At 40.5% G+C, this 25,231-nt stretch overlaps 1 protein-coding gene across 2 annotated transcripts in view; it reads right to left on the bottom strand.

Annotated features, from left to right (window-relative positions):
- Window positions 1-13,427: 13,427 nt before the first annotated feature.
- The window catches only part of CLNK (cytokine dependent hematopoietic cell linker), a 201,307-nt gene continuing 189,503 nt past the window's right edge, over window positions 13,428-25,231 (bottom strand). For both annotated transcript variants that reach the window (XM_025998330.2, XM_025998334.2), the window contains exons 18-19: window positions 24,912-25,067; window positions 13,428-17,132 (exon numbers count right to left, since the gene is read on the bottom strand). In XM_025998330.2, the coding sequence (XP_025854115.2) occupies window positions 16,986-17,132; window positions 24,912-25,067 (303 nt within the window). In that variant the 3' untranslated portion in view covers window positions 13,428-16,985. The remainder of the gene's footprint in view (window positions 17,133-24,911; window positions 25,068-25,231) is intronic.

The following is a 25,231-nucleotide window of genomic DNA, read 5'->3' as shown; positions in this document are numbered from 1 at the left end:
TGGAGACCCTAGCAGGAGACTAGAGGATAGGAAGGAGGGGTCAGGGTACTTTTTCCTGACCTCCCTCTTTGTTTCAGTGCTTTATGTCTAGAAGCGAGTCTATCCTTTACATCTATCCTTCCCTCCTATTCCAGGTTTGCCTGGGCTCTGTGTTCTCTCAGTGCCCAGTGAGCCCTGAGAAGGGTGACAGGTTTCCACCATTGCCAGTTTGGGTACTTCAACATCCGTCGTCTCCTTCATCCTGTCTGTTCCTCCCTAAGGAGTTGCCTTGTAAAAGGCTCTTCATTCAAACATTGAGATATACTGTTTTCTACAAGGACCAGATGGACACATTGGTTTCATGGGAAATGCTCATTATTTATTTATGAGAGAGAGAGAGAGAAGAGAGAGAGAGAATGAGCAGGAGGGGCAGAGGGAGAGGGACAAGCAGACTCCCCCACTGAGCGGAGAGCCCAATGTGGAGCTCAATCCCAAGACCCTGAGATCATGGCCTAAGCCTAAATCTGATGTTTAATGGACTGAGCCACCCAGGTGCCCCAGGACATGCTCATTTTTAAAACTGAATTTTTGTTTTAACATCATACCATCCCCCCCTAGTTTTGGGAAGTCAAATAGCACTAAAAAGTATACTATGGAAAACAGAAATCACCTGCCTTCTTTCCCATCTCTTGTCTCTATTTTGGCTCTCTGGAAGCCACCATATTGCTCTCTGAGGACTTATGAGGTGGAGCATCTTTTCAGGTGTTTATTGGCCATTTATATACCTTATTTTGTCAAATGTTTCTTTGGGTCTTTTATATTTGATCTGTAGTTCTTTATATTTTCTAGATATTAAATATATATCAAATGTATGTATAATATTTTCTCCCAACTTGGGGCTTGTCTCTTACTTTCCTAATAGTCTCTTTTGAAGAACAGAAAGTTTAAATCCTGATGAAGTACAACTTACTATTTTTTTTAATGAGATCTCATTTATTAAGTTTTTTCCTTTATGGTTGCTTTTTTTTTTTTTTTTTGGTGTTATAACAAATGCCTACCCAAGGTTGAAAGTATACTCTTGTTTTCTTCTAGCAGCTTTACAGTTTTAGGTTCTGCATTTATATTTATGACCTATTTTTGAATTTTTGCTTTGTTTCATATAGTGTGAAATTGAGTTCATTTTTTTGTCCACATGGATATCTCCTTTCTCTAACACCATTTATGGGAAAGACTATCCTTTCTCCACTGAATAACTTTGATGTTTTTGCCAAAAATCAATTGATGATACCTTTGTGATACTATTTCTGGATTCTAGACTCAGTTCATTGATGTATTTATTCAATCTTCATGTTAATACAAACTTTGTTCTTCATTTTTCAGGATGATTTTGGCAAGACTTACCTCCTTTGCAATTTCATGTAAATTTTATAATCACTCCTCAAGTTCTACCAAAGTTTTTAGATGAATGTGGAGAGAAGTGACATGTTAACAGTATAGAGTGTTTCATCCACTTCATGAATATGGCACCTCTCCATTTACTGAGGTCTCCTTTAATTTTTCTTGGCCATGTTATTAGCTTTGGTTGAAAGATACTGTACATTTTTCATCGAGGTTATTCCTAACTATATTAATGATATTCAAAATGGAATTAAAAATTATTTTCCAACTGTTAATTTCAAAGATACAGAAATACAATTATTTTTTGTATACTAACTTTATATCCTATGATTTTGCTAAATTTACTCTTTTAGTAGTTTATAGATTTCTTGGTTTTTTTAAGTACACATTCATGTCATTTGGAATAAAGACAGTTTTACCTCCTCTTATATTTATCCTTCCAGGTGTTATTTTTCTTGCCTTATTACACTAGCTAGAACCTCTAGCACAATGATGAATCAAACATCTTTGCCTATTCCTGATTTTAGGATGAACATATTTGTGATAAAACAAGGATCAGATTATCAAAGCAGACTCATCCAAATCAGAGATGTTAACGCAGGCAGATTACACAGGTGAAGCAGGAACAAGTTTAGAACCATCGACAGAGCTCTTTAGGTCCTTTATTGTAACATCAGATATGCTCTTGTACCTTTTTAAATAATGAATGCAGTTCACATCATTTACATTATAAGTGAGCCATTTAAGTCATGAATATGTCTTTGTTTTACACTTTGATAGTTATACAACATTTTCTAGGGAGCAATGCTCTATAAAACCATAGGCACCAAGTTTGTTTACTATAAGCAGGCCTGTCCATCCTTTGGAATGGATTCCACAGGTTAAAGATTTTCCTGCTATTAAGGACCATTAGCTTCTTTCCAAGAGGTTGCCATTTCATGTGTATAAGGAAATCAAATCAGATTACCTCTCCTTCTATCTTTTCCAGGAGATTTCCCCATCTAACAGGGGAAAATGGGTTAAAGATGCCATTTAATTCTTAACTTTTCAATATTCGGTATTTCACCATTATCATGTTAGCTGAATGCTCTTGTAGATCCCCTTAATCAGAATGAGTAAATTTTCTTCTATTCCTAGTTTGCTAGATGTTTTATTAGAAATTAATGGTAAATTTTTTCTAATGCTTTCTTTACATTTGTTGGGATGATCGAATAATTTTTCTTAGTTTGTTAATGTGGAAAATTATATTGATTTTCTTTTTTTAAAAGATTTTATTTATTTATTCATGAGACACAGAGAGAGAGAGAGAGAGAGAGAGAGGCAGAGACTCAGGCAGAGGGAGAAACAGGCTCCATGCAGGGAACCCGATGTGGGACTCAATCACAAGACCCTGGGGTCAGGCCCTGGGCTGTAGGCCGGGCTAAACCGCTGAGCCACCTGGGCTGCCCTTGATTTTCAAATGTTGAACCAACATAGCATTCCTAGAATAAGTAAGTCCTACTTCATCATGAGATACTTACCTTTATATATACATTGCTGGGTACACACACAGACACACATACATTTTGTCAGTTGCTCCTTAGCATTTTTTTTAAGTTGGTAAAAGCACATAACATTTAGCATCTTAACCAGTTTCAAGTCCGCAGTGCAATGGTGTTAACTATATGCACATTTTTGTGCCATGGGTGTTTAGAACTTTTTCATCTTGCAAGACTGAAACTCTCTACTCATTAAACATCAACTCCCCATTTCCTCCTCCCCCCTCAGCCCTTGGTAACCACATTCTACTTTCTGTTTCCTTGAGTTTGACTACTTTAGATACTTCATACAAGTGGAATCTCATGCAGTATTGTGTTTTTATGACTGGCTTGTTTCACTTAATGTCCTCAAGGTTTATCCCTGTTGTACAGTATGACAGAATTTTCTTCCTTTTTAAAGCTGAATAATATTTCATTGTATGAATATACCACATTGCTTTATCCATTCCTCTGTTGATAGACACTTAAATTGCTTCCGCCTCTTGACTTGGGAATAATGCTGCAGTGAACATGGGTGTGCAAATACCTCTTGGCGATGCCGTCTTCAGATCTTCTGGATACATACCAAGAAGTAGGATTGCTGGATCATATGTTAATCAGGTTTTTAATATTTTGGGGGAAACTCCATACTTTTTTTCTCAGCAGCTGAACCATTTTATAGTCCCACAAACAATGGGTAGTGTTCCGATTTCTCCATATCCTCTCTAGCACTTGGTATTTGCTATTGTTTGTTTGTTTATGTTTTTTGTTTTGATAATGAGCATACTAATGAGTATGAGGTTTTGGTTTGAATCTCTCTGATGATTAGTGATGTTGAGTATCTTTTCATGTACATCATTTGTATATCTTCTCTGGAGAAATGTTTCTTTGAGTCCTTGACCCATTTAATCAGGTTATTTGTTGTTGTTTTGAGTTGTAGGGAGTCCATTAAATAATCACTTTGTTGTTCTTTTGCTGCACAATAGTTTTTAAGTTTGATGTAGTCCCATTTGTCAATTTATGTTTTCATTGCTTGTGCTTTTAGTGTCCTATTCAGGAAATCGTTATTAAATGTGATGTCCTAGAAGCTTTTCCTATATATTTTCTTACAGGAGATTTATTATTTTATATCTTATGTTTAGGTCTGTAATTCATTTTGGGTTAATTTTGTATGTAGTCTAAGGTAGGGTCCAACTTCACTCTTTTGCATATGGATATGTGCTTTTCCAAACACCGTTTGTCGCAGAAACTGTCCTTTCCCCGGTGTGTAGCTTTGGCACCCTTGTTGAAGATCATTTGGTCATGGGTGGCTCAACGTCTGCCTCTGGCTCAGGTTGTGATCCCAGGGCCCTGGGATTGAGTCCTGCATTAGGCTTTCTGCAGTGAGCCTGCTTCTCTCTCTGCCTGTGTCTCTGCCTCTCTCTCTGTGTCTCTCATGAGTAAATAAATAAATTCTTTTTTAAAAAAAGATTATTAGGTCATATATGCAAGGCTTTATTTCTGGGCTGTTCCACTAGTCTATATATCTGTCTTTATGCCAATACTTACATTATCTTAATTACTGTTGCTTTGGAGTATGTTTTGAAATCATACTGGAGTGTGGGGACTCCAAATTCGTTTTTTCTTTTTCAAGATTTCTTTGACTATTCTGGATTCCCTTGAGATTCCATATTTATTTTTAAGATGGTTTTCTTTTAGTTCTGCAAAAAATGGCATTGGAATTTTGATAGGGATTACATTGAATCTGTAGATTGGTTTGGGTAGTATGGACATTTGAACAATATTAAGTCTTCCAATTCTTGAACACAGGATGTCTTTCCATTTATTTGTGTCTTCTATGATTTCTTTTAGCAATATTTTGTAGTTTTTGATGTACAAGTCTTTCACCTCCTTGGTTAGTTTTTTTTTTCCTAAGTATTTTATTCTTTTTGATACTACTGTGATTGGGAATATTTTACATTTCCTTCTCCAATTTTTATTGTTAGTGTATACAAACACAAGTGACTTTTTAAAAAAGATTTTATTTATTTATTCATGAGAATACACAGAGAGGAGAGAGAGGCAGAGACACAGGCAGAGGGAGAAGCAGGCTTCATGCAGGGAGCCTGAGGTGGGACTCGATCCAGGGTCTCCAGGATCACACCCTGGGCTGCAGGCGGCGCTAAACCGCTGAGCCACCAGGGCTGCCCCAAGTGACTTTTTTTTTTTTAAAGATTTTATTTATTTATTCATGAGAGACGAGAGAGAGAGAGAGAGAGAGAGAGAGAGAGACAGGCAGAGGGAGAAGCAGGCTCCATGCAGGGAGCCCGATGTCGGACTCCATCCCAGGTCTCCAGGATCAGGCCCTGGGCTGAAGGCGGCGCTAAACTACTGAGCCACCGGGGCTGCCCACAAGTGACTTTTGTATGTTGATTCTGTGAAATCTTTAGAGTTTTCTAGATATTAGATCATGTCATCCTGATAGCAGAGATAATATCCTTCTTCCTTCCTAGTTTGGATGATGCTCTGTGTAGTATTTCCAGTACTATATCGAACAGTCATGGTCGGAGTGTTCATCCTTGCTTTTTTATTTTTTTAACTTTAAAAAATGTTTTTATTCCAAATTTGATAAATATAACACTCATAAGTTGATGCATCTCAAATGTATTTGCATAGGAGAGGTTGGCATTCTCCCACGGAGAGTTAAAAAAAAAGTTGGCAATAGTGTACAGAGAATGCTCAGAGGAATATTCTGCAAGAATTTAGTGTTTTAGCACCTGAAACTCCTGTTTTGCCTTGTTTCTGATCTTGGAAAGTTTCATTCTTTTACAGTTGAGTGTAATGTCAGCTGGGGGTTTGTCATTTGTTAAAGCAGTTCCCTCCTATACCCCATTTGTTGTGCTTTTTAAGAAATTCTTTTTATTGTAAAAGGGTACTGAATTTTATCAAGAGCTTTTCTGCATCCATTGAGATGATCATGTGGGTTTTACCTTTTGTTCTGCTAATGTGTGGTGTATTACAATTACTGATTTTGATATGTTGAACAGTCCTTGCGTTCCAAGTAAAAATCCCACTTGCTTATGGTGTGTGATACTCTTTTGTTGCATGAAGTTTGCTAGTATTTTGATTAAGGGATTTTTTTTTTATTAGGATTTTTGCATCAGTTTTCATCAGGGATATTGGTCGTCTATAGTTTTCTTTTTGTGCCTTTGTCTGTTTATGATGTAAGAGTAATTCTGGTGTAATAGATGAGTTTGGAAAGGTGCCAGCTCTTTAATTCTGTGGAAGAGTTTGAGGAAGATTGTGGTTAATTATTCTTTAAATATTTGGTAGAATTCTCCAGTGAAGATATCTAGTCTTAGGCTTTTCATTGTTGAGAGTTTTTTTGATCATTGCTTTAATTTCCTTTTAGTTATTATTCCATTTAGATTTTGCATTTCTTCATTGTTTGGTCTTGGTAGATTATATGTTTCTAGGAATTTATCCATTTCTTTTAGGTTATTCAATTTGTTGATATATAATTGTCCATTGTAGTCTCTTATAATCTTTTTTATTTCTGCAGCATCAGTTGTCCTCTCCTTCATTTCTAATTTTAGTTATTTGGAACTTCTCCCTCCTTTTTTTTTTTTTTTTCATTTGCTAAGAGTTTATCAATTTTTTTCATTAATTTTTTCTTTTGTTTTTTTCTCTGTTTTGTTGATCTCTCCTGTAATCTTTATCATTTTCCTTCTTTTAGCTTTTTTTTTTTTTTGGTATTTTTAAGAAAGACCTTAATTTCTAAGAGCAGTTTTAAGTTTACCATAAAATTGGCAGGAAGGTACAGAGATTTCCCACATATGCGGAGCCTTCCTTGTTCTCAGCACCACTCACTAGGAAGGGATATTTGTGATCATCAGTGAACCTGCATTGACCCAGCATAATCACCCAAAGTCCCAAAGTTTATCTGAGGGTTCACTCTTGGTGTTATATGTTTTGTGGGCTTGGAAAAATGTATAATGACATTTATCCATTATTGTAATAGCTTATGGAATATGTTCACTGCCCCCCAAAAATCCTCTGTGCTCTGCCTGTTTATCTTTCTCTTCTCCCTATCCCTTCACCACTGATATTTTATCATTATGATAGTTTTGCATTTTCCAGAATGTTATATAGTTGGAATCATATAGTAGACAGCCTTTGAGGACTGGCTTCCTTCACTTTGTTGTTGTTCTTTTTCACTTTGTAATATGCCTTTTAGGTTCATCCATGTATTTTCACAGCTTGGTAGCTCATTTCCTTTTAGTGCTGAACACTATTCCACTATTCCATTGTCTGGATGTACCACAGTTCATTCATCAGTTTACCTAGTGACAGGCATCTTGGTGGCTTTCAGTTTTTTGGAGTTATGAATAAAGCTGTTATAAACATCCACGTGCAGGTTTTTCTGCAGGTCTAAGTTTTCAACTCCTTTGAGTAAATACCAAGAAGTGTGATTGCCGGATCATGTGGTAAGAGTACGGGATCTGCAAAACTGCCTTCCTAAGTGGCTGTACTATTTTGCATTCCCACTAGCAATACTGAGAAGCTCCGGTTGTTCCATATCCTTGCCAACAGTGGGTGTTGTCCTTGTTCCAGGTTTTGGCCATTCTCCTAGGTGTGTAGTGGTATCTCATTTTTATTTGCTCTTTGCTGATGATTTTTGATGTGAAGCATCCCCTTTTCATATGTTTAGTTATCAGCTGTATGTCCTATTTGGCGAGATGTCTGTTAGGGTCTTTGGCCCATTTTAGTTGGGTTTTTTACTTTATTATTGTTGAGTTTTAAGAGTTCTTGCTATATTTTGGACAATAGTTCTTTATCAAATGCGTCCTTTGCAAATATTTTCTCCCAGTCTGTGGCTTGTCTTCTGGTTCTTTTGATAGTGTCTTCTTCTCCTGCTAACTTTTGGTTTCGTTTGTTCTCTTCCTTCTTTCTTGAGGTGTGAAATTAGATTGTCGACTTGAGATCTCTTTTTTCTCCTTTTTAAATGTAATTGTTTGCTGCTGGAAACTTTTCTACTGCTTTTGCTTCCTCCTGTTAGTTTTTGTATGTTTATTTGTCTCTAGATATCTTCTCAATTTTCTAAATTTCTTGCGTTGCTAAAAACTTACATTGGTAAGATTTACATCTTACACATAGATTTGTTACTATTAATGAGGCAATATTGCTACATTGTTACTACCTAAAGTCCATCCCCCATTTTTTCTTTAGTTTTTACCTATTCTAATTTTTATGTCCCCAGATCCCATCTGGGATTCCTTACTGCATTTATCTGACACGCTGCCTTAGGCTCCTCGAGATGGAACAGTTTCTCAGATTTTCCTTGTTTTTGATGACCTTAGCAGTTTTGTATACTGGACAGGTATTTTGTGGAATATTCCTCACTTTGGATTTGTCTGATATTTTTCTCATGATGAGATTATGGTTATAGGATTTTGAGAGGAAGACCACTGAGATAAAGGGCCATTCTCATCCCATCTTGTCAAGGGCACATACCATGAGCAGTAGTTATCACTGATAATGTAAAGTGTGATCATTATTATTAAATTTAAAAGGTAATGCTTTTTAGATTTCTCCACCATAAGGTTAATCATTTTTCCTTTCTTTCCATCTAGTAGTCATTGGGAGCCAGTTGCTGTGCATAGCCCACACTTAGAAAGTAGGGAATTATGGTCCTCCTTCCTGATAGTATAGTATCTATATAAACTATTCAGAATTCTTCTGTATGTGAATTATTTCTTTTGTCTGCCATTTGTTTATATCATTGTGGACTCGTGAATATTTATGGATACATTTGGTTATAATGCAATGCTATGTTTATTTTGTTGGCTTCTGTGTCCTTCGACTTACCTCTATCATTCCACAGTGGCTTTTGAGTATTTCCTTCCTTTTTGGCACTAGCAGATGCTCCAGGCTCATCATATATGTTCCCTGTTCCAGCCCTAAAATCAACCATTCCTCCAAGGAGCCTCGCTTCCTTTTTGTTTTTGGATATTGGTATTAAAAACCAAGTTCTGGGCCATTGGGCATGTTAATTGCCACTGGACTGTCATTGTTTCTAGTTCCTGTGGACAGTCATTGACAGAGGGCAGTGCCATTTCTTCCAGGTCCTCTAAATGGACAGAGCTTGGAAATGTATGTGTTATGCTGGGGCTTATACACATAATTTGTAATGATTTCTATGTTTACCTATATTTATGTATGTACCTATTTTTAGCAAAACATGAATTCATACTAATGTCTCCAACTATAATGCAGTGTCACATGGCTCATTCTGACCTTATCCCCCTGCTTATCTGGCATGTTCCATTCCAGGAGGAAGAATCTTGGCTCCTACCGCCTAGCGTCCATATACTATTGTGTTTAATCCCACTATGTATGTATACACATATCTGCAGGAGAAATGATTTTACCAGCTGGAGTACAAAGCTATGTCTCATTCTTTTGTCTTTGGCCTTACAGTCTCCTCTCTGTTCCAAAACTATTTAGGTCAGCATCTTTTCTCCCCCCTGATTTGCCAATATTTTGTTAAGGATTTTTGTATCTATGTTTGTGAGGCATATTAATCTGTAAATTTATTTCTTTATATTATCTGTGTCAGGCTGATTGGCTCATTTGTTTATTTATTTATGGCTGGGTTTGTGCCAGCCTTAAAGCTGGAAAGTATTCCCTTTTCATCTACCAAAAAGGTCTGTGAGTTTGGTATTATTGGTTTAAAATTTTTGAGGGATTGTCATGGTTTGGAGCTTTTGTGTGGGAAAGTTTCTCATTTCTTTTAAAGATGAAGTGCTCTTTAGATTTTCTATCTTCTTATTGTAGTCTTGTGACTGCGGAGTTGTGTGTTTCAACTTCATTGGAAGATAAAGGTGCTTCTGACATTCCTTTAATATCTTTTCAATGTCTGTAGGATCGCCATGTTTTCCTTTCTTTTATTCCTGGTTAGTAATTTGTGTTTTCTTTTGCTTATGTGTTTATTTCAGCTAGCTGTTTTCTAATTAATCTTTAAAGAAAGCCCAACATTTGGCTTCATTGTTTTCTTTATTGTTTGTTTGCTTCTTTGATTTCTGATCTTATTTTTTTTAATTCTTTTTTTTTAATTTTTATTTATTTATGATAGTCAAAGAGAGAGAGAGAGAGAGGCAGAGACACAGGCAGAGGGAGAAGCAGGCTCCATGCATCGAGAGCCCGATGTGGGATTCGATCCTGGGTCTCCAGGATCGCGCCCTGGGCCAAAGGCAGGCACCAAACTGCTGCGCCACCCAGGGATCCCGATTTCTGATCTTATTTTATGATTTCCTTTTTTCTACTTACTTTGGCTTTAATTTATGCTTTCTTTATAGCTTGATTATGGGCCTTTCTTTCCTAATATAGTCATTTAAGACCTTTAAGGTATAAATGCTTTTATGAAATCGTTATATTTAAAGGATAGTTATACCCCTTAAATTTTGGTTATGTTATGTTTCATTATCATTCATTTTGAAATGTTTTTAGATTTTTTTCTTTGACCATGGGTAATTTATTTATTTTTTTAAATTTCTTTATAATTTTTTTTGTTGGAGTTCAATTTGCCAACATATAGCATAACACCCAGTGCTCATCCCGCCAAGTGCCCCCCTCAGTGCCCATCACCCAGTCACCCCAACCCCCCGCCCACCTCCCTTTCCACTACCTGACCATGGGTAATTTAGAAATGTGTTGTTGAATTTCCATATATTTGGAGATTTTGCTAGACATCTTATTATTTATTTCTAATTTAATTCTTTGGGGAACGTGGGCTTAGAGAATATACCATATTTTTCCAGTCCTTTGAAATTTTTTTAGATTTGTTTTAGGTCCTAGAGATGATCCTTCTTGGTAAGTGTTCTTTGTAGACTAGACAGTAATGTGTACACTGTATTAGTTTTGTGAACTAGAGATGTGCGTTAAATTTCCAACTATCATTGTGAATTTGCTTGTTTCTTCCTTTTAGTGTTCTCTATTTTGGCTTCTGAATATTTCTTTCCATAGCATTCTATTCACATTCTATGGATTCAGTGTATGCTGTCTTAACTGTTCATATTTAAGAGAGAGGCATGGAAATGCTAGTTGGGACTTATTTGCCTACTGGTAGGACCTCAGTGTAGAATAATAGGGTGGGGGTCTGGCTCTTTGTTGGGCACCAGCACACACTACTGTTGGTAGCAGTATTACTCTGCTTTTGGGTTTAGGGCTGTGAGTCTATCTGCTCCGCCTGGAGCTTAAACCAAGTGTTTAAGCAGGGTGGTGGTTCTGGGGCGCCTGGGTGGCTCAGTCAGTTGAGCACCTGACTCTTGATTTCAGCTCAGGTCATGATCTGAGAGTACTGGGTTTGAGTCTTAGGCTCTGTGCTCAACAAGGAGTCTTCTTGGGAGTCTCTCTCTCCCTCCTCCTCTGCCCCTCCTTCCACTTGTGTGCAAATGCTCTCTTTCTCTCAAATAAGTAAGTCTTTAAAAAGGGGGGGTTGTGGTTCTAAACATTGGGAACTTCAGCTTAAACCCTGTTTTTCAGGTCAGCATATACTTCCCACTTTCAACAGGATCTTATATCCTAAGTCTCAATGTTTTCTGGAAGTGTACTCTCAGGGTGAGGGACTCTATCTGACTAAGCTGCTGATTCCCAGGGGAGGAGTGTTGATTATAACTGATTCTTATAATGGCCATCTGTGGATCCCCTTTTCACCCCAAACCCTTTACTGGTATGTAAGGGTACCTAGTGACTCCAATTTCTGAGGCTTTTCAGATTTTTCTAAGGGGAACTAGCTTGTTTCTTGTTGAATTTCCTCTTAGCAGACTTACATTTTAGCTTTTTCTATTTTGTTAACTCTGTCACTATTTGTCCTTTTAATTTCCTTCACCCCAAATTTTGTTGATGTCTCTCTTCTTCTGCCGTATTTTCTTCTATTTCTTTTATCACATATTCTTGACTTTTCAATTCCTCTGTTCGTATAGTGGAGTTTCCAGAGATACCAAGGTTAAGTTCATATTTAGCCATGTTTTAATTGGAATTCTTATTGCAGTGGGTCATACAGTTTATATTTTACTATTTTTAAATTGCTTCCCATGGTGCTGTACTGATTCACATTCCAGCTGGTAGTTGAGAATTTTTACTTCTTTACATCCTCACCAGGATATTATTTTGATATTATCTGAAATTTTAATTTTGACCAATCTGATGGGTGGAAAGAGCTATATAAATGTTATTTTAATTACCATCACTCTGGCTACTGTTGTGGGAGTACTGTCAGATGATCCTGAAGCCCAGGCATGCTGGAGGAGGCTCCTGGGTAGCCGCCTTTGACTTTCATCAAGCCTGTCAATGAGCACAGAGGAATGGTTAGCTTTCATTTGCCCATTTTGCTTCCATCCCTGGGCAGACAGGAAACTTGCTTGCCATTCTCATTGGGATTGCTCACTCTTTTAACCTCTTGCCTCCTTTTAAACATTCTCGCTAAATTATCCCTCATGTGGATTCATGCCCAGCTGTAGGAATGGGGACCAAAGGAGCCACGTTTCCATCTCCTGCTCTGCTCCATTAGACTCCACATTGTTTGTCCTTATAGATAGCTCCATTGCATGATGGCATCTATTGATATCCTATGTCAATCCATCACAGTCCAGTTATGATAACAGGGCTGGACATCTTATAGGGCTAAGAGGTTCTTTGTGTGTGGGAATTGCTTGTTTATATTCTTTGATCATATTTCTATAAAGTTGTTTAAATGCCTTTGGACTTTGTCTAACTTTTGCAAACATTTAAAACTTTGGTGTAATGAATCTTTCAGTTTTTTCCTTTATGATTCATGTTTCCATGTGGTTTAGGAACACTTTTCATATCCCCAAATCATAAACATTATTAGAAGAAAACACAAGACTCAATTTAAAGTTTTCTTTTCATTTTTAGCTATTTGATCTGTGGTGAATTTATTTTTGTATGTGATTTGATGTAGAGACATAATTTTATGTTTTTCCTATATGGTGAGCCAGTTTCCCCAGAACCACTTGATAAATCATCTGTCCTTTCCCCATGGATGCCAGTTCTGTTGTGTTCACATACTCCTTAACTAGGTAGTCATTGCTTTACTGGTGACAAGAATGGCCTGGAATAGAGCCTTAAAGATTAGAGCACTCAGAAATAGACTGACAAAGTTATTTGTACCTCAAAAGCTTGGGTTCTAGGGGCATCCTTCAACTCTTTGCTTGAATCTCTCCCCTGGGCAGGTCTCCCTCACTGCATCCTCCCCAAACATCCATTTCTGCCTACCAATGCAATGGTGGCACAAGGGAGAGCATTAGCAAATCTATTATTCTGTGTTACATGATTTTAATTACCTGTGTATCTTGTGTGCCAGACTCTTAGCCCTCAATCGCTGGGATTAGGTCTTTTCATCTTTATTCCCCAAATCTAGCTTGGGCTAATACTCATATGTCAAAAATTGTTCCAGAAATTTTGTCATAAGTTTATCCTATCACTTCAGAAGGACTTGAAGGCTAATAGGGCATGAAATGAACAAAATTAAACTATTTTGAAATCCTTTCTTTAATACTCAGTTACAGAGATATTATGACATTTAATTATGTATTTGCTTTATTTTAACATGGCTGTAAATCATGAATGTTCAAAAGAAAGTGCATTTAGCTGGAACAAACATTAGTATACAAAAATGGATACACAAATATAGCTAGTCGTAAATAATACCATCTTATACCATCTTATAAAAAATGTGTTTATGTGTACACACATGGAAATGGGCTAAATTTGACAATAGGGTAAAATTTGGTTCCTCTGTGGTCATCAACCTAGAAGATTTAACTGATTTGAGCTGTGACATGGTTATTCATATATCCACATCCTCTCCCACACACATATACCTAAGTAGGAGAATTTTCCATTAAGTAAATTTAGTAAAATTTAAAATTTTCTGGTTCAGAACTTTTAAAAACCATCTCAAATAAGCTTCATCAAAATGTCTAATGTTGGCCTCACTGACAAGCACTCAGTGATAAGTGTTCAAATGAAAATACAGTAAAGAAGATTATCTTATTTATTGGGTACTTTCTGTCTACTTCTCCCACTTAATTAACCACTATAATTCCAACGTCCTCAAAAGTGCCTAGCAATATATGCATACACAAACAAGTGCTCATAGCAAGATACTATTAAAGATGAGGAAGATATGAATTGATCCATAATGATAGTTATTTAGCCAACAAGAAATGTCTTGAACGTAATAGATGCTATAATCAGATAAAGCTAAGATTTCACTACTCTCTGGCAGCTAGGAGTCAAGTGATACTATTTCATTTTCAATGGAAAAGAATTTGGAAAATTCCAAATTCTTTGGAATTTGGGCAAGCCAAACCCAAATCATTGAACTTTTTCAGTTATAAAAAGCAGCTAGACACTGAATAGAATTGTGTCTGAAGGCATTGGTCCAGCTATGGCTGTGTCACCTTAAGATATAGGCCAAGGAGGCACAGTGTCTTCAATTATACAGTGGATTCAGAATACTTGGCCTGCCTTCTCTTCAGAACTGTTGTGAGAATCAAGAACAATTAAAATTTGTGTGTCCTTATTCTTCAGTAGTCTGTGTATAAGCAATACGTCCGTATTACAGTCAACACTGAAAACCAGAGTCACTGTGGCAGGCATGGTGGTGGGTCACTCAGTTTTCCCTTGAGAGAACTTGCTAATCCGTGAGTTATTTGACAGCCTGCCGCTGCAGAATCTTCTGGATCTCCCATAGCATCCGAAGCTTGTGTTTATCCAAGGCATCCTCTGGCAATGATTTACATGCTGTTGTAAGACCTAGCCATTTCTGTTTCACATTAGACTCTCTCTCATCTATGAGCAATCTTTGGTCTGGATCATATCAGTGGGCTGGCCAGGATGCTCCCAGAGCTGCATCTCTGCTGGATGGCTTTCCTACTCATGTCTCTATCCTTCTTGCTCTCACAGGGTCCAGATCATATCCCAGCCTGAAGTCTCTCCCTACCTAGTCCTACTCTTTCCTCCCGTCCCATCTTTCTCTGGCATTACCTCTAACAAATGTTGACATTTCTAACTCCTGTTTTGGCACCTGAGTTCCAGAAGACCCAACTAACATGGTCCCTCCAACACAAATCATCTACATAGCAACCCCATCAATATTTTGAATGTTATCTTTCTTTCCAGAGATTTTAACTATGTATAAGTATGGTGGGCTTTTAATTTCAAGATGGTTTACTTTTACCTCTTTTCCTCTTCCCATCATATCAGGCATTTATGAATAAAGCATTTTGAAAAGCATAAGGCTCATAAAGTGTTAGACACCAGCTGATGCTCATCTGTTTTAACAACAACAGTGTTTGAGGAGACTCAGATGACTCGAGCACACAGTGTTGAATGGCTCAAACAAGCCAATCAGAGTTCTCAGGCATCTCCCAACAGCTTTGTAGAGGGAGGGTGAGGGTCAGATTCTTTCTGCACGTGAGCAGTGGCCTCTGCTGTCTCTTTCCATGCCAGCCTAGGCATGGAAAAGTCCAGCCTTGCCGAAGTCCAGCTGAGAGTGATCAGCAACCATAAAGCCTTCAGCTCTGAACAGTGTGCTCTGTAGTAGCCAAGCCTCAGTTTAGACACACTCACCTCTTAGTTCATATGTTATCCTGGGCAGGTGCGCTTGAAGGGAGGCTCAGTGGGGGATCAGGAGTGCTAACCGACAAAGAGCTTTTCATCAGGTGCTCCTGATCTGCCTTAGAGGTGTAACTTTCCACTGACCTTGTGAAAGCAGAATCTGTGCAACTGTCTAGTTGATAGGTAGGCGCTCAGAGCTCCTCTCAGACCACTTCTTGGCTGCCATTTTAGATGAGATAAGCCTAAGCATTGTTTCCATTCTCTTTCTTTCTGATTCTATTTTGATTTTATTTCCACCTTAAAGCTACTATTGTATAAATATTCCATAAATTTCATGTGTAAGCTTTGTGGTAACATTTGAAGTCATTATGTAGATTGACTTCAACCAGGAACCCCACCCCCCCTTTTTAAAAACCTACTCCACTTAAGAGTTTATTTATTTTTATATTTTAACACAGGCAAATCTGTATTTCAAACCACCCATGGTTTCAAATGGTTTCTCTCTCTTCAATTTAGCTTTTGAACTTGATTGTAAAATTCTGCAGGAATATACCTGGGAAAGTGTGCTTGGTTGGGCCAGGCAAAATAGATAAAGATGTGGACTCTTTTACACAGAGTGAGATCAGTATCTTTGAGCCTCTTAGTCCTCATTTGTATTGTAAAATAGAGTAAGATTCTTTTAGCTTTAGGAGGTGACAGCACCAGGAGGCATGCAGGATTCTTCAAAGTAGCACTAATCTGAGGACAGTCCTCTTCCTTTGAAGGGAGGTCCACAATTGGAATTAAAAAAAAAAAAATTCAAAAACAAAACAAAAAAAATTCACTCAGACTTAGGCTTACTCCCTTATTATATATCTAGTAATTCCATTTGTCTTAAAGCCACTAGAAAAGAGTCCTGGAGACTGGGCCTGTGGCCCTTTTACACTAGTGCAAAAGCATTTCTGTGTTATAGGTAATATTTGCAAATACTCTTATTTTCTGCTACATTCCTTCCCTACAATTGCGTTTCCAGGATTACACATAAAATAAAGCTTATATTCAGCAATCTCAAAAAACATACCTTCACAGGTCCTACCACTTCTGAAAGAAAGGCAGGACCAGGTTTTATAAAGAGCATAGATTCAGAAGTCTCACATAGATTTGTCCCATGCTAGCTGCAAACATTTAAGCAAAGCTTCTTGTCACCTTTCTTTCTCATCTGGAATATAAGTATGATGACCATGTTTATAGTTTTCTCTTTATAGGATATTTTTTAAGAGCCAGCTTTTATTTTTGCTTCTTATCAATATTTTTTCTGTAGTTTGAGCTTTCAAAACAGAGATTGATTTTCCAATTTCCATCATAGAATGTTTTTCTTTTCTCCAAAGTCAAAGAAGTGATCCCTTGAAGCCACAGAAAATCATCTTTTGAAATAAATGAAAAGTGGCTGGAGGTATTGGATCCATTGAACTGAAAACAATACCCAGGCTACCAAGGTGAGAAGCACCTGCTGAGGGGGAGGGGCTGAGTCAGGTAGCATTGCTCCTTGTGGATTCCAGTTTTGTCTTTCCCATCAATTAGTATGATGGGAAAATACTTGTAGTGTTCGATGATGTCTTCTACTGAATTAAACTTCTGAAACACAGAAAAGAAAGTTAATGAAAATTTAAATATCTTTTGTTTCTGTGGGTTAAAGCACAGAATAAGATGCTTCGTTTCCTTAGGGAAGAAATTAACTCATTTAGCTTTTTTTTGTGTGTGTGTGAAGGTATGTCAGAAAGCGATTAAAAAAAAAAAGAATGTGGAAAACCAGCTCTCGAAGGATGTGTGATAAAGAAGTTAGCAAGGAAGAGTAAGGTGCTTGGGGAGACCACTCATCTTCACCTAGTAAACTGGTGGGAAGACCTGCAGAGAGCCCCCCTCCTGGAAACCCCTGTGTTCCAGTGAATCCTGGGGGTAATCAGAAGGAGCAGAGCCAGCCACAGTGCCAATGTTGCTTCCTTGCCTGGGTTTCTTGTGAGATAATGAGGTGACAGCAGATCTTTACTCTTTTTGTATTTCTGGAGATATGCAGATGAAGGGCTGTGGCAAACTGAATAGACAGATTATTTCAAGTTTGGGGAATCAAGTTGTGCTTCGCTGAAGATGCAGACTTGAAATGGGCTATACCTTCTGGGTGATTCTGAATAAAGGGACAAGAGGGTTTAAGGATTCTAAAAGCAGAGGAAGAAGCATGAACAAAGGCAGGTGTTGAAGACATGAGGACACAGATGGTGGTGATTCTGATGAGCTGAGTTTGGGTGTATCCTCAAAGGAAGAGGATGACTATAAGTAGGAAGAGCTTGATCCTCCTCGGCCGCAACCCCATGAGGTGAGCAGGGCACGTGGAATGGCCTCATGGAAGAGCTAAGGAAACTGCAGCTCAGAAACATGGCCTGATCTGCTTGGGTCACACAGCCAGTGGTCCAGGACCAGGAATGGAATCTAGTTCTTTTGGATATGAGTCGTCTGCCCTTTCTCTCATACAACTTGGCCTATGGCTTGTGACCCTGGATTCCAACAGACCAGGACAGAGACGACACAGCCTGAAGGGAGGGACTTCGGTGGGATGACTCTGATGCTGCCAGCACATGTTTGCAGGCCTTCGGGGTATCCAGCAGGGAGTGGGATTGTCACGGTGCCTGTCCTTGTGGAGATTGCATTCTGGAGGGGGCAGACAGAAGATAACTCCCTGTACAAACAGGTCATTTCATTTAGGTATAACATGCTCTAAAGAATGTACTTGGGACTCAGGAGCATCACCAGGCCTCCTGGAGAGCTTCCCTCGGGTGCTGCATGTGGCCACTGGGAGGGAACTCCTTTTCCTCAGGGGCACACAGTGCTAGTGACCTGTAACTGCCATGGCTGTCCCCTCCTTCCCACCACCTGTGGAGGGTGTGAAGCATAATGAGGTATCACACTGGAGGAAAGACTGGGATATAGTCCACAAGCTTCTCAGCTATTCCCACCCAAGCTCATCTGACTTGGCTTCTGGCTTTCCTTTTTTTCTTTTCTTTCCTTTTCTTTTCTCTCTTACTTTTGTTTAAAGATTTTATTTATTCATGAGAGACACAGAGAGGGAGGCAGAGACATAGGCAGAGGGAGAAATAGGCTAGGGAGCTTCCCTACAGGGAGCCCGAAGTGGGACTTGATCCCAGGACCTGGGATCATGACCTGAGCCAAAGGCAGATGCTCAACCACTGAGCCACCCAGGTGCCCCAGCTTCTGTCTTTTCACACTAAAACAGTCCTGATTAAATCTGTGGCTTGCCCATCTGCACCTGCTACTGGATCTGATTTCAGTGAGATAACCCATCTGTCCACTCCTCGCAGATATACAATAAACACTAGGTCTGACCTGATGCTAAGGTAAGGTGGTTTCCTGGTTGTGCCATGGGGAATGCAAGGGGTGCAGAAGTCTGATGTGAAGGGGCTATGGGGACCATGTGCCTGAGTTCCAAACTCGGTACTCCCACTCAAGAGCTGTGTGACCTTGGTTCGTTTCTCTTACTCCCTGTTTCAGTTTCTCTGTCTACGAACAGTAATGGTAAATCATATCAGGACCTACCTCTGACAGCCATTGTGAGGATTAATGGAACTAACACTTATTCACCATTTAGAAGAGAGCTTGGTATACAGTGAGTGCTCAATAAATTTTGTCATGACTATGACTTCATCCCTTGTGGGTTTGCCAAGAACGTGAACAAAGAACAGTGAGATCACTGGAGAAGTTTATAGATTATTATTGTCCACCTTCAGGAAAGCCCCCCCCCCTTTTTTTGGTATTTTCATCTCCAGTCATAAACGGAGTTTTCTTCCTCTTTTTTCATATTCAACAAAACTAAAAGTAAGTGATGAAAAGAAACTTCTCATGTGGAACTCTTTTCCAAAATTGGTTAACCCATGTGGCACAAAGGAAAGCCTCTTCCTTGATACTCATCTTCAGAGGAAAAATGCCTGCTTTTTTGTTCGCATTCCTGTTATCGTTAGGATGGTCTTGAAATAATGTTTTCAATATTAATTATTTTAATAACTGACTACATGGATGCCATTTTACACGAAATTGTAATTTTAGTAAGGGGTAGGAAGCAAGCAAAGCAGGAGCAAAAAATCAGGCTGTCATTTCTTATTATTTCCTTCTAGTGATAGGCCCATAACTGATATATTACCCTAAAGAAACTTAAAAAAATATTATAATTAAGCTCTTATTTTTATGTTAAATGATTTTTCCAGGAGGGCAGCAAATGTCATCCTGTTGTTAGATCTTAAAATTTCTTTAAATCTTTTGTGTTTGTTTGCCTTACATACCAACTGTAGGCAATGGTTCACGGACAGAAGGGTAAAGAAATCTGTTTGGGACTGCCCAGAGCAGTGAAAGAAGAAAAGAGAGAAGCTGATGGAAGAAGTGAAAAGCTCTGCCTACCAGTCTTTAAAGTTTGATTTATCCAGTAAGCATCTATCATAATTTTCAGTCATTTATCATAACCATTTGCAAGACAAGGGCAGGTCTGATGATTGAAACTGCTCCTTTCTATGAGCTTTCACAGAAACGTTAACAGATGTGATATCTGAACTCAGATGCAGGTTAATGTCTGGCAGCCAGTGAAGCTCTGAGGGTTACTAATGGCAGGTGCTTCTCTCTCTCTCTCATTTTTTTCCCTAAGATTTTATTTATTTATTCATGAGAGACACACAGAGAGAGAGGCAGAGACACAGGCAGAGGGAGAAGCAGACTCCATGCAGGGAGCCCGACGTGGGACTCCATCCTGGGTTTCCAGGATCATGCCCCAGGCCGAAGGCGGCGCTAAACTGCTGAGCCACCGGGGCTGCCTCGGCAGGTACTTCTCTTGCCAGGCCTGGTGTTCTAGCAGTTGCTAAATATTTCCAGTCTCACCCCTGCTTAGGTGCATGCATAGATAGGTACAGATGGAGCAGGGTTGCCCTTAGATGGCAGGGATTCTGTGTCCTCAGAATGGAGCATTAAGTCTAGCATAGTGTAAGCATAAAATTAATGCTTGGAAAATAACTGAGCAGATGGATAGAGTGGGCTGAAAGGTGGTCCCTGAGAGATAGGTCATGTCCTAATCCCGGGAATCTGTGTTACCTTGTATATCAAAAGACTGTATATTACTTCACATGACAGAAGATGGGATAAATCGAGGGTCATTGTAGGAGGAGCGAATCCTGGGTTATCCCTAAAAGCCATCATGTGTTGCCTTACTAGAGAGAAGCACAGGGTGACTCATTCAGAGAAGAGGGAGATTTTAGTGCAGAGGTAGAGATGAGGATGATGTGACCCACAAGCCAGAGAGCCACCAGAAGCTGAAAGGGACAAGGTAAAGTCCTCCCTTGGTGTCTAGAAGCCTTGCTGATACTTTAACTTCAGATGTCTGGCTGCCAGCACCACAAGAGAAGGCATTTCTGATGAAGCCACCAAGTTTGTGATGCTTTGTTATGGGCCCCAGGGAATAAAGACACCGGGTCTTTCCTAAATCTGAATTCAGACATGAGTTTCTAGCCATGTGGCTAACAGGATGACCCAAATACCTAAATATGCGGCAAAATGGACCTTCCCAGGCTTAATCTTGGCAGATGTGTGTGGGTTTGCTTACCTTCTGTGCATGGGGAGGTGTGCTGGCATGCTTGCAACCCCTGTGTCCCGGGGAGAGCTGCGCCTCACTTGGGCCTGGGTAACAAACCTGATGCACAGGCTCTCAGGAATCACTTACAGTGGAAACCCATACTCACTGTGCACCTGCCTCTATGTGTCTGAGCCTCTACGTGGCTGTGTTGACATCCCCTCATCTGACACATAATGACTCCCTTGAGATGGGTGTCGCTGCGTTGGATGTGTGGTTAAATTCTGAAGTTTGTGAGGCAGCCAAAAAAGCCACACAAAACCAAAATTATCCTTGACAACCCTGTATCTCATTACCTTTCTCTGCAGAGTCAAACTAAGACGCTATTTCTTTATTCAAGCCCCAGATAAAGTAGCTAGTGCTGGCTTGCTCTCAACAGAGCTGTACTGTATCAAATTCTTTCTCCCTTTTGTAAAGCTGGGAACGTCTCCCCCAGCAAGGCAGGGGCTCCCCTGCATGGTGAGGGGCAGGAGCAAGCTGAGAACACGCTAGACCATCCCAGCCTTGCACCAGCAGCCAGCTCCTTGGGTGGACAGGCAGGAAAGTGTACAGCTCTAAAGTATAAAGTATAAGTTCTCATGCAGTGCCTGGTGCACTTCACGAAAGTGTTAACACTCCTTCATCCCACGTTCTGGCCTGTTTTCAAGCAGGCTGGGGATTGTTTGCATTTGGTCATGATGTTATCTGAGACCATACAAGTATTTTTGCAGAGCGAAAAATGAAGCCCAGCCTTGCCGTGTACCTGCTGTGACTGGGGGGCCCATTACTTAGCATTTGTGTCTCAGTGTCACTGTCTATTAAATGGAAATATTAGTGGCACCGATGTCACTGGGTTGCTAGGAGGGTGAAATCGATCAAGTTAATTTAGTAATTGTTAACTGCACAGGACAGGTCCCATGCACAGCAAACATGCAAGTGTTAAATAGCAGGAAAAAGGAGACTTGCTTGGGGGAATAATGCATGGGAGGAGAACATTCTGGAATAACCCAAAAAGGGTTTTCTTAAAATAGGCGTTTGAATCCTTAAGGGATCCTTGGTGGTAATAATTAGAGCAGCTCACCTGGAAGCTGATGGTCTAATCTTGGCTGTCACAGATGGCAAGTGCCTCCCTGCTGAGGCAGGGAACTGGCTGACAATCTGATTAAATGCTGTTCAGATGGCATCCCAGAGTAAGAGTCGCTGTTTCCTCTTTTGTAGGCAGACCAAAGTGTGGCATGCTAAGGGAAAAGCTGTGACCCCTTTAGGTCTGTAGGAGTTGGTAAAAGGGCTCCATAATGCATCTTTCCCAGAGGTTTTTGAGGTCCAGGAGAGAGAGCAAATGATACAGCAGCTGGCAGAGGCCACGCATGTCAGGGCACATGGTTTCCACTTGTGTGTGTCCCGAGCATTTAAAAGTCATATACGGGGGCACCAGGGTGGCTCAGTGATTGAGCATCTGCCTTTGGCTCAGATCGTGATCCCAAGGTCCTGGGATCCAGTCCCGCATCAGGCTCTCTGCAGGGAGCCTGCTTCTCCCTCTGCCTATGTCTCTGCCTCTCTCTCTCTCTCTCTCTCTGTGTCTCTCATGAAAAACTAAATAAAATCTTTTTTTAAAAAAAGTCATATGCAGCTTTTTTTCTTTAAGAACGTGGGAAATTCTATGAGCTGGAAGAAGCTAGAGCAGGATAGAGGGGGCACGGAGCTTCCATCCACTAACCACAGGCATCTGGTGCAGGGGAACTATACCCCAGTTATTGCAACGACTTGAGTAAGAATAAAAAGATAATAACTCACATTTTCTGTGGCCTGGCTAAGTCCCTGGCGGGCTCAGAGTGTTTTACATTCTGCGAAGTCGCTAATCCTCAACACAAAAGGGAAAATTGGCTCCTTCTCTCTAGCCTCGCTGTAATACTCCCTTATTGTGGCTCTATTTAGCCGATTTCTGTATTAATCTATCCATCCTCTCGTGCTCTCATGGATGCCCAAACTTTCCCAGGCTCTGGCAAAGGCTGGTGCGGAGTGCACGTCTCCAGTCACGTGTGATTCTCAGAAGGGGCTCCAGGTCCAACGCTGGTTTTCAGCTGGAGCCCTCACACACCTGCTGATGGGATGCTCATGTGGGCGCCCACCTGAGGTGCTTTGGCAGCCCTGGCCATGATCTTCATCTTGATCTCTACTTAAGGACAGTAGGTAGTTGTGTGAAGGTTCTGGTTTCACACAGTATTTGTTTTCTCAGACCTCGTAACAAAGTACCACAGTGGGGCGAAGTGAGGGCGCCTAGACAGACCACGGTCCTGGAGCCTGGAAGTCTAGGATCAAGGTGTCAGCACACTTGGTTCCTTCGGAGGCCTCCCTTCTGGTATGTAGATGGCTGTGCTGTTCACTTTACATCTGTGTGTATCTGTGTCCTAATCTCCTCTTCTTACAGAGACACCAGACACAGTGGGTCCGGGCCCCCATGCCTGTGACCTCATTTTACCTTAATCCCTTCTTTAAAGGCCCTGCTCCATATACAGTCTTATCCAGAGGTACTAGGTGTTAGGGCTTCACCATATGAATTTGGGAGGGGGGGACACTGTTCAGCCCATAATGTAGATCAATGGATAAAATTGAGGTCTGGAGGGACGCCTGCGTGGCTCAGTGGTTGAGCATCTGCCTTTGGCTCAGATCGTGATTCCAGGGTCCTGGGATCAAGTCCCGCATTGGGCTCCTCAAAGGGAGCTACTTCTCCCTCTGCCTATGTCTCTGCCTCTCTCTCTGTGTCCCTCATGAGTGAATAAATAAAATCTTTTTTTTTTTGAATAAATAAAATCTTTTTAAAAAATTGAGGTCTGGAGATGCTAAATGAGAATTACTAAATTAAAGAAATCTAGACAAGAAAAGAACATTACATTTGAAGAAACTAAAGCCCAGAGAAGCAGTGGGCCTGACCTCACTGCTTAGACTTAGTAAATGTGATGCAGAACTTGAACCCTGTGCTTCCCTTCCACTCCTCTCCCTACCTTCCTTCTGAGAAGTTGAAAGAGTAGCTTGTCCTCACCCTCTCATGACTTGTGTGTCTCTAGTCCATTTACATATTTTTCTGAGCCTCGGTTTCCCTACGTCTGAGGTCAGAGCAATTGTTATGTCAAGGAGCTGTTGAGGGTTAGCGTGAGGTGGTGCAGACAGACCGGGCCTACTGTAAGCACATTCAGTGGAAATCAGCCTCCTTCCTCCTTTGTCTTCGGTTATTCACAAATGCCTTGATTGCTTCTCTGACCCTAGCCGCCTCTCAGTGGATCTGTACTGAGGGGGGGGCACGCTCAGCGTGGCACTGAATGCTGTGGTTAAGCTCACATTCAATTTAGAGACACAAACCTAAGGGTTCCTAGCGCCGGCAGGTGTTGGGAGGAATGCCTGCCGTGGGAGTTTGGCGTGGGGGTTGGGCAGGAAAGCGGGGCTTCGGGGGCGGCCTCCAGGGAGGCAGAATGGCATGTGTCCTGTGGAATGACTGTCCTGTAACAGCAGAGCAGTGTGGAGGGTACAGGGGATGCTGAGGATGGGCTGGGGCCCTGTGGGCTGAAGCGTAATAAGGTGCGGGTGGCGGGGGAAATGCTTGTAGAAGGGGCTGGGAGGGATTTAGTCTCTGCCGCAGGGGTGGCCTCTTTTGTCCTACCCCAGCAGTCAAGGGGCGATGCCTGATACCTTGGCCAGCATCCCCCAGCTTATCCCCTTGTTGTCTTTGGTTTGGAGAAGGGAAGCTGTTGGGCTGTACCCACCTCATCTCCCCTCAGTCCTGTCCCCAGGGCAAACTGCTGATTCTTCTCCAGGAAACGGATTTTCACATTGTAGACTTTGTTCCCGTAAAACACCACCAACACATAGGGTTCCGCCCTGGATTTCGTGGAACAGTCTCGGACCAGGAAAGTGCCATCCTGCAGCAGAAGGAAGAATGGTGTGTTCTCAGGCATGCCAGCATCCCACCCTGGACAACGCTGGCAGTAGTGACACTTGCATGTACCAGGTTCCCACATGGCTTTCTTTTTGGCAAACCAGTTTTGTACAATTTAATTTAGTGAGTGTCAGTGTGTGTAAGGGT

The sequence above is a fragment of the Vulpes vulpes genome, chromosome 14 (assembly GCF_048418805.1).
Source record: "Vulpes vulpes isolate BD-2025 chromosome 14, VulVul3, whole genome shotgun sequence".
Classification (NCBI taxonomy): domain Eukaryota; kingdom Metazoa; phylum Chordata; class Mammalia; order Carnivora; family Canidae; genus Vulpes; species Vulpes vulpes.
Note: the sequence above shows the minus strand (reverse complement) of the source record. Positions and strands in the feature narration are given on the sequence as shown.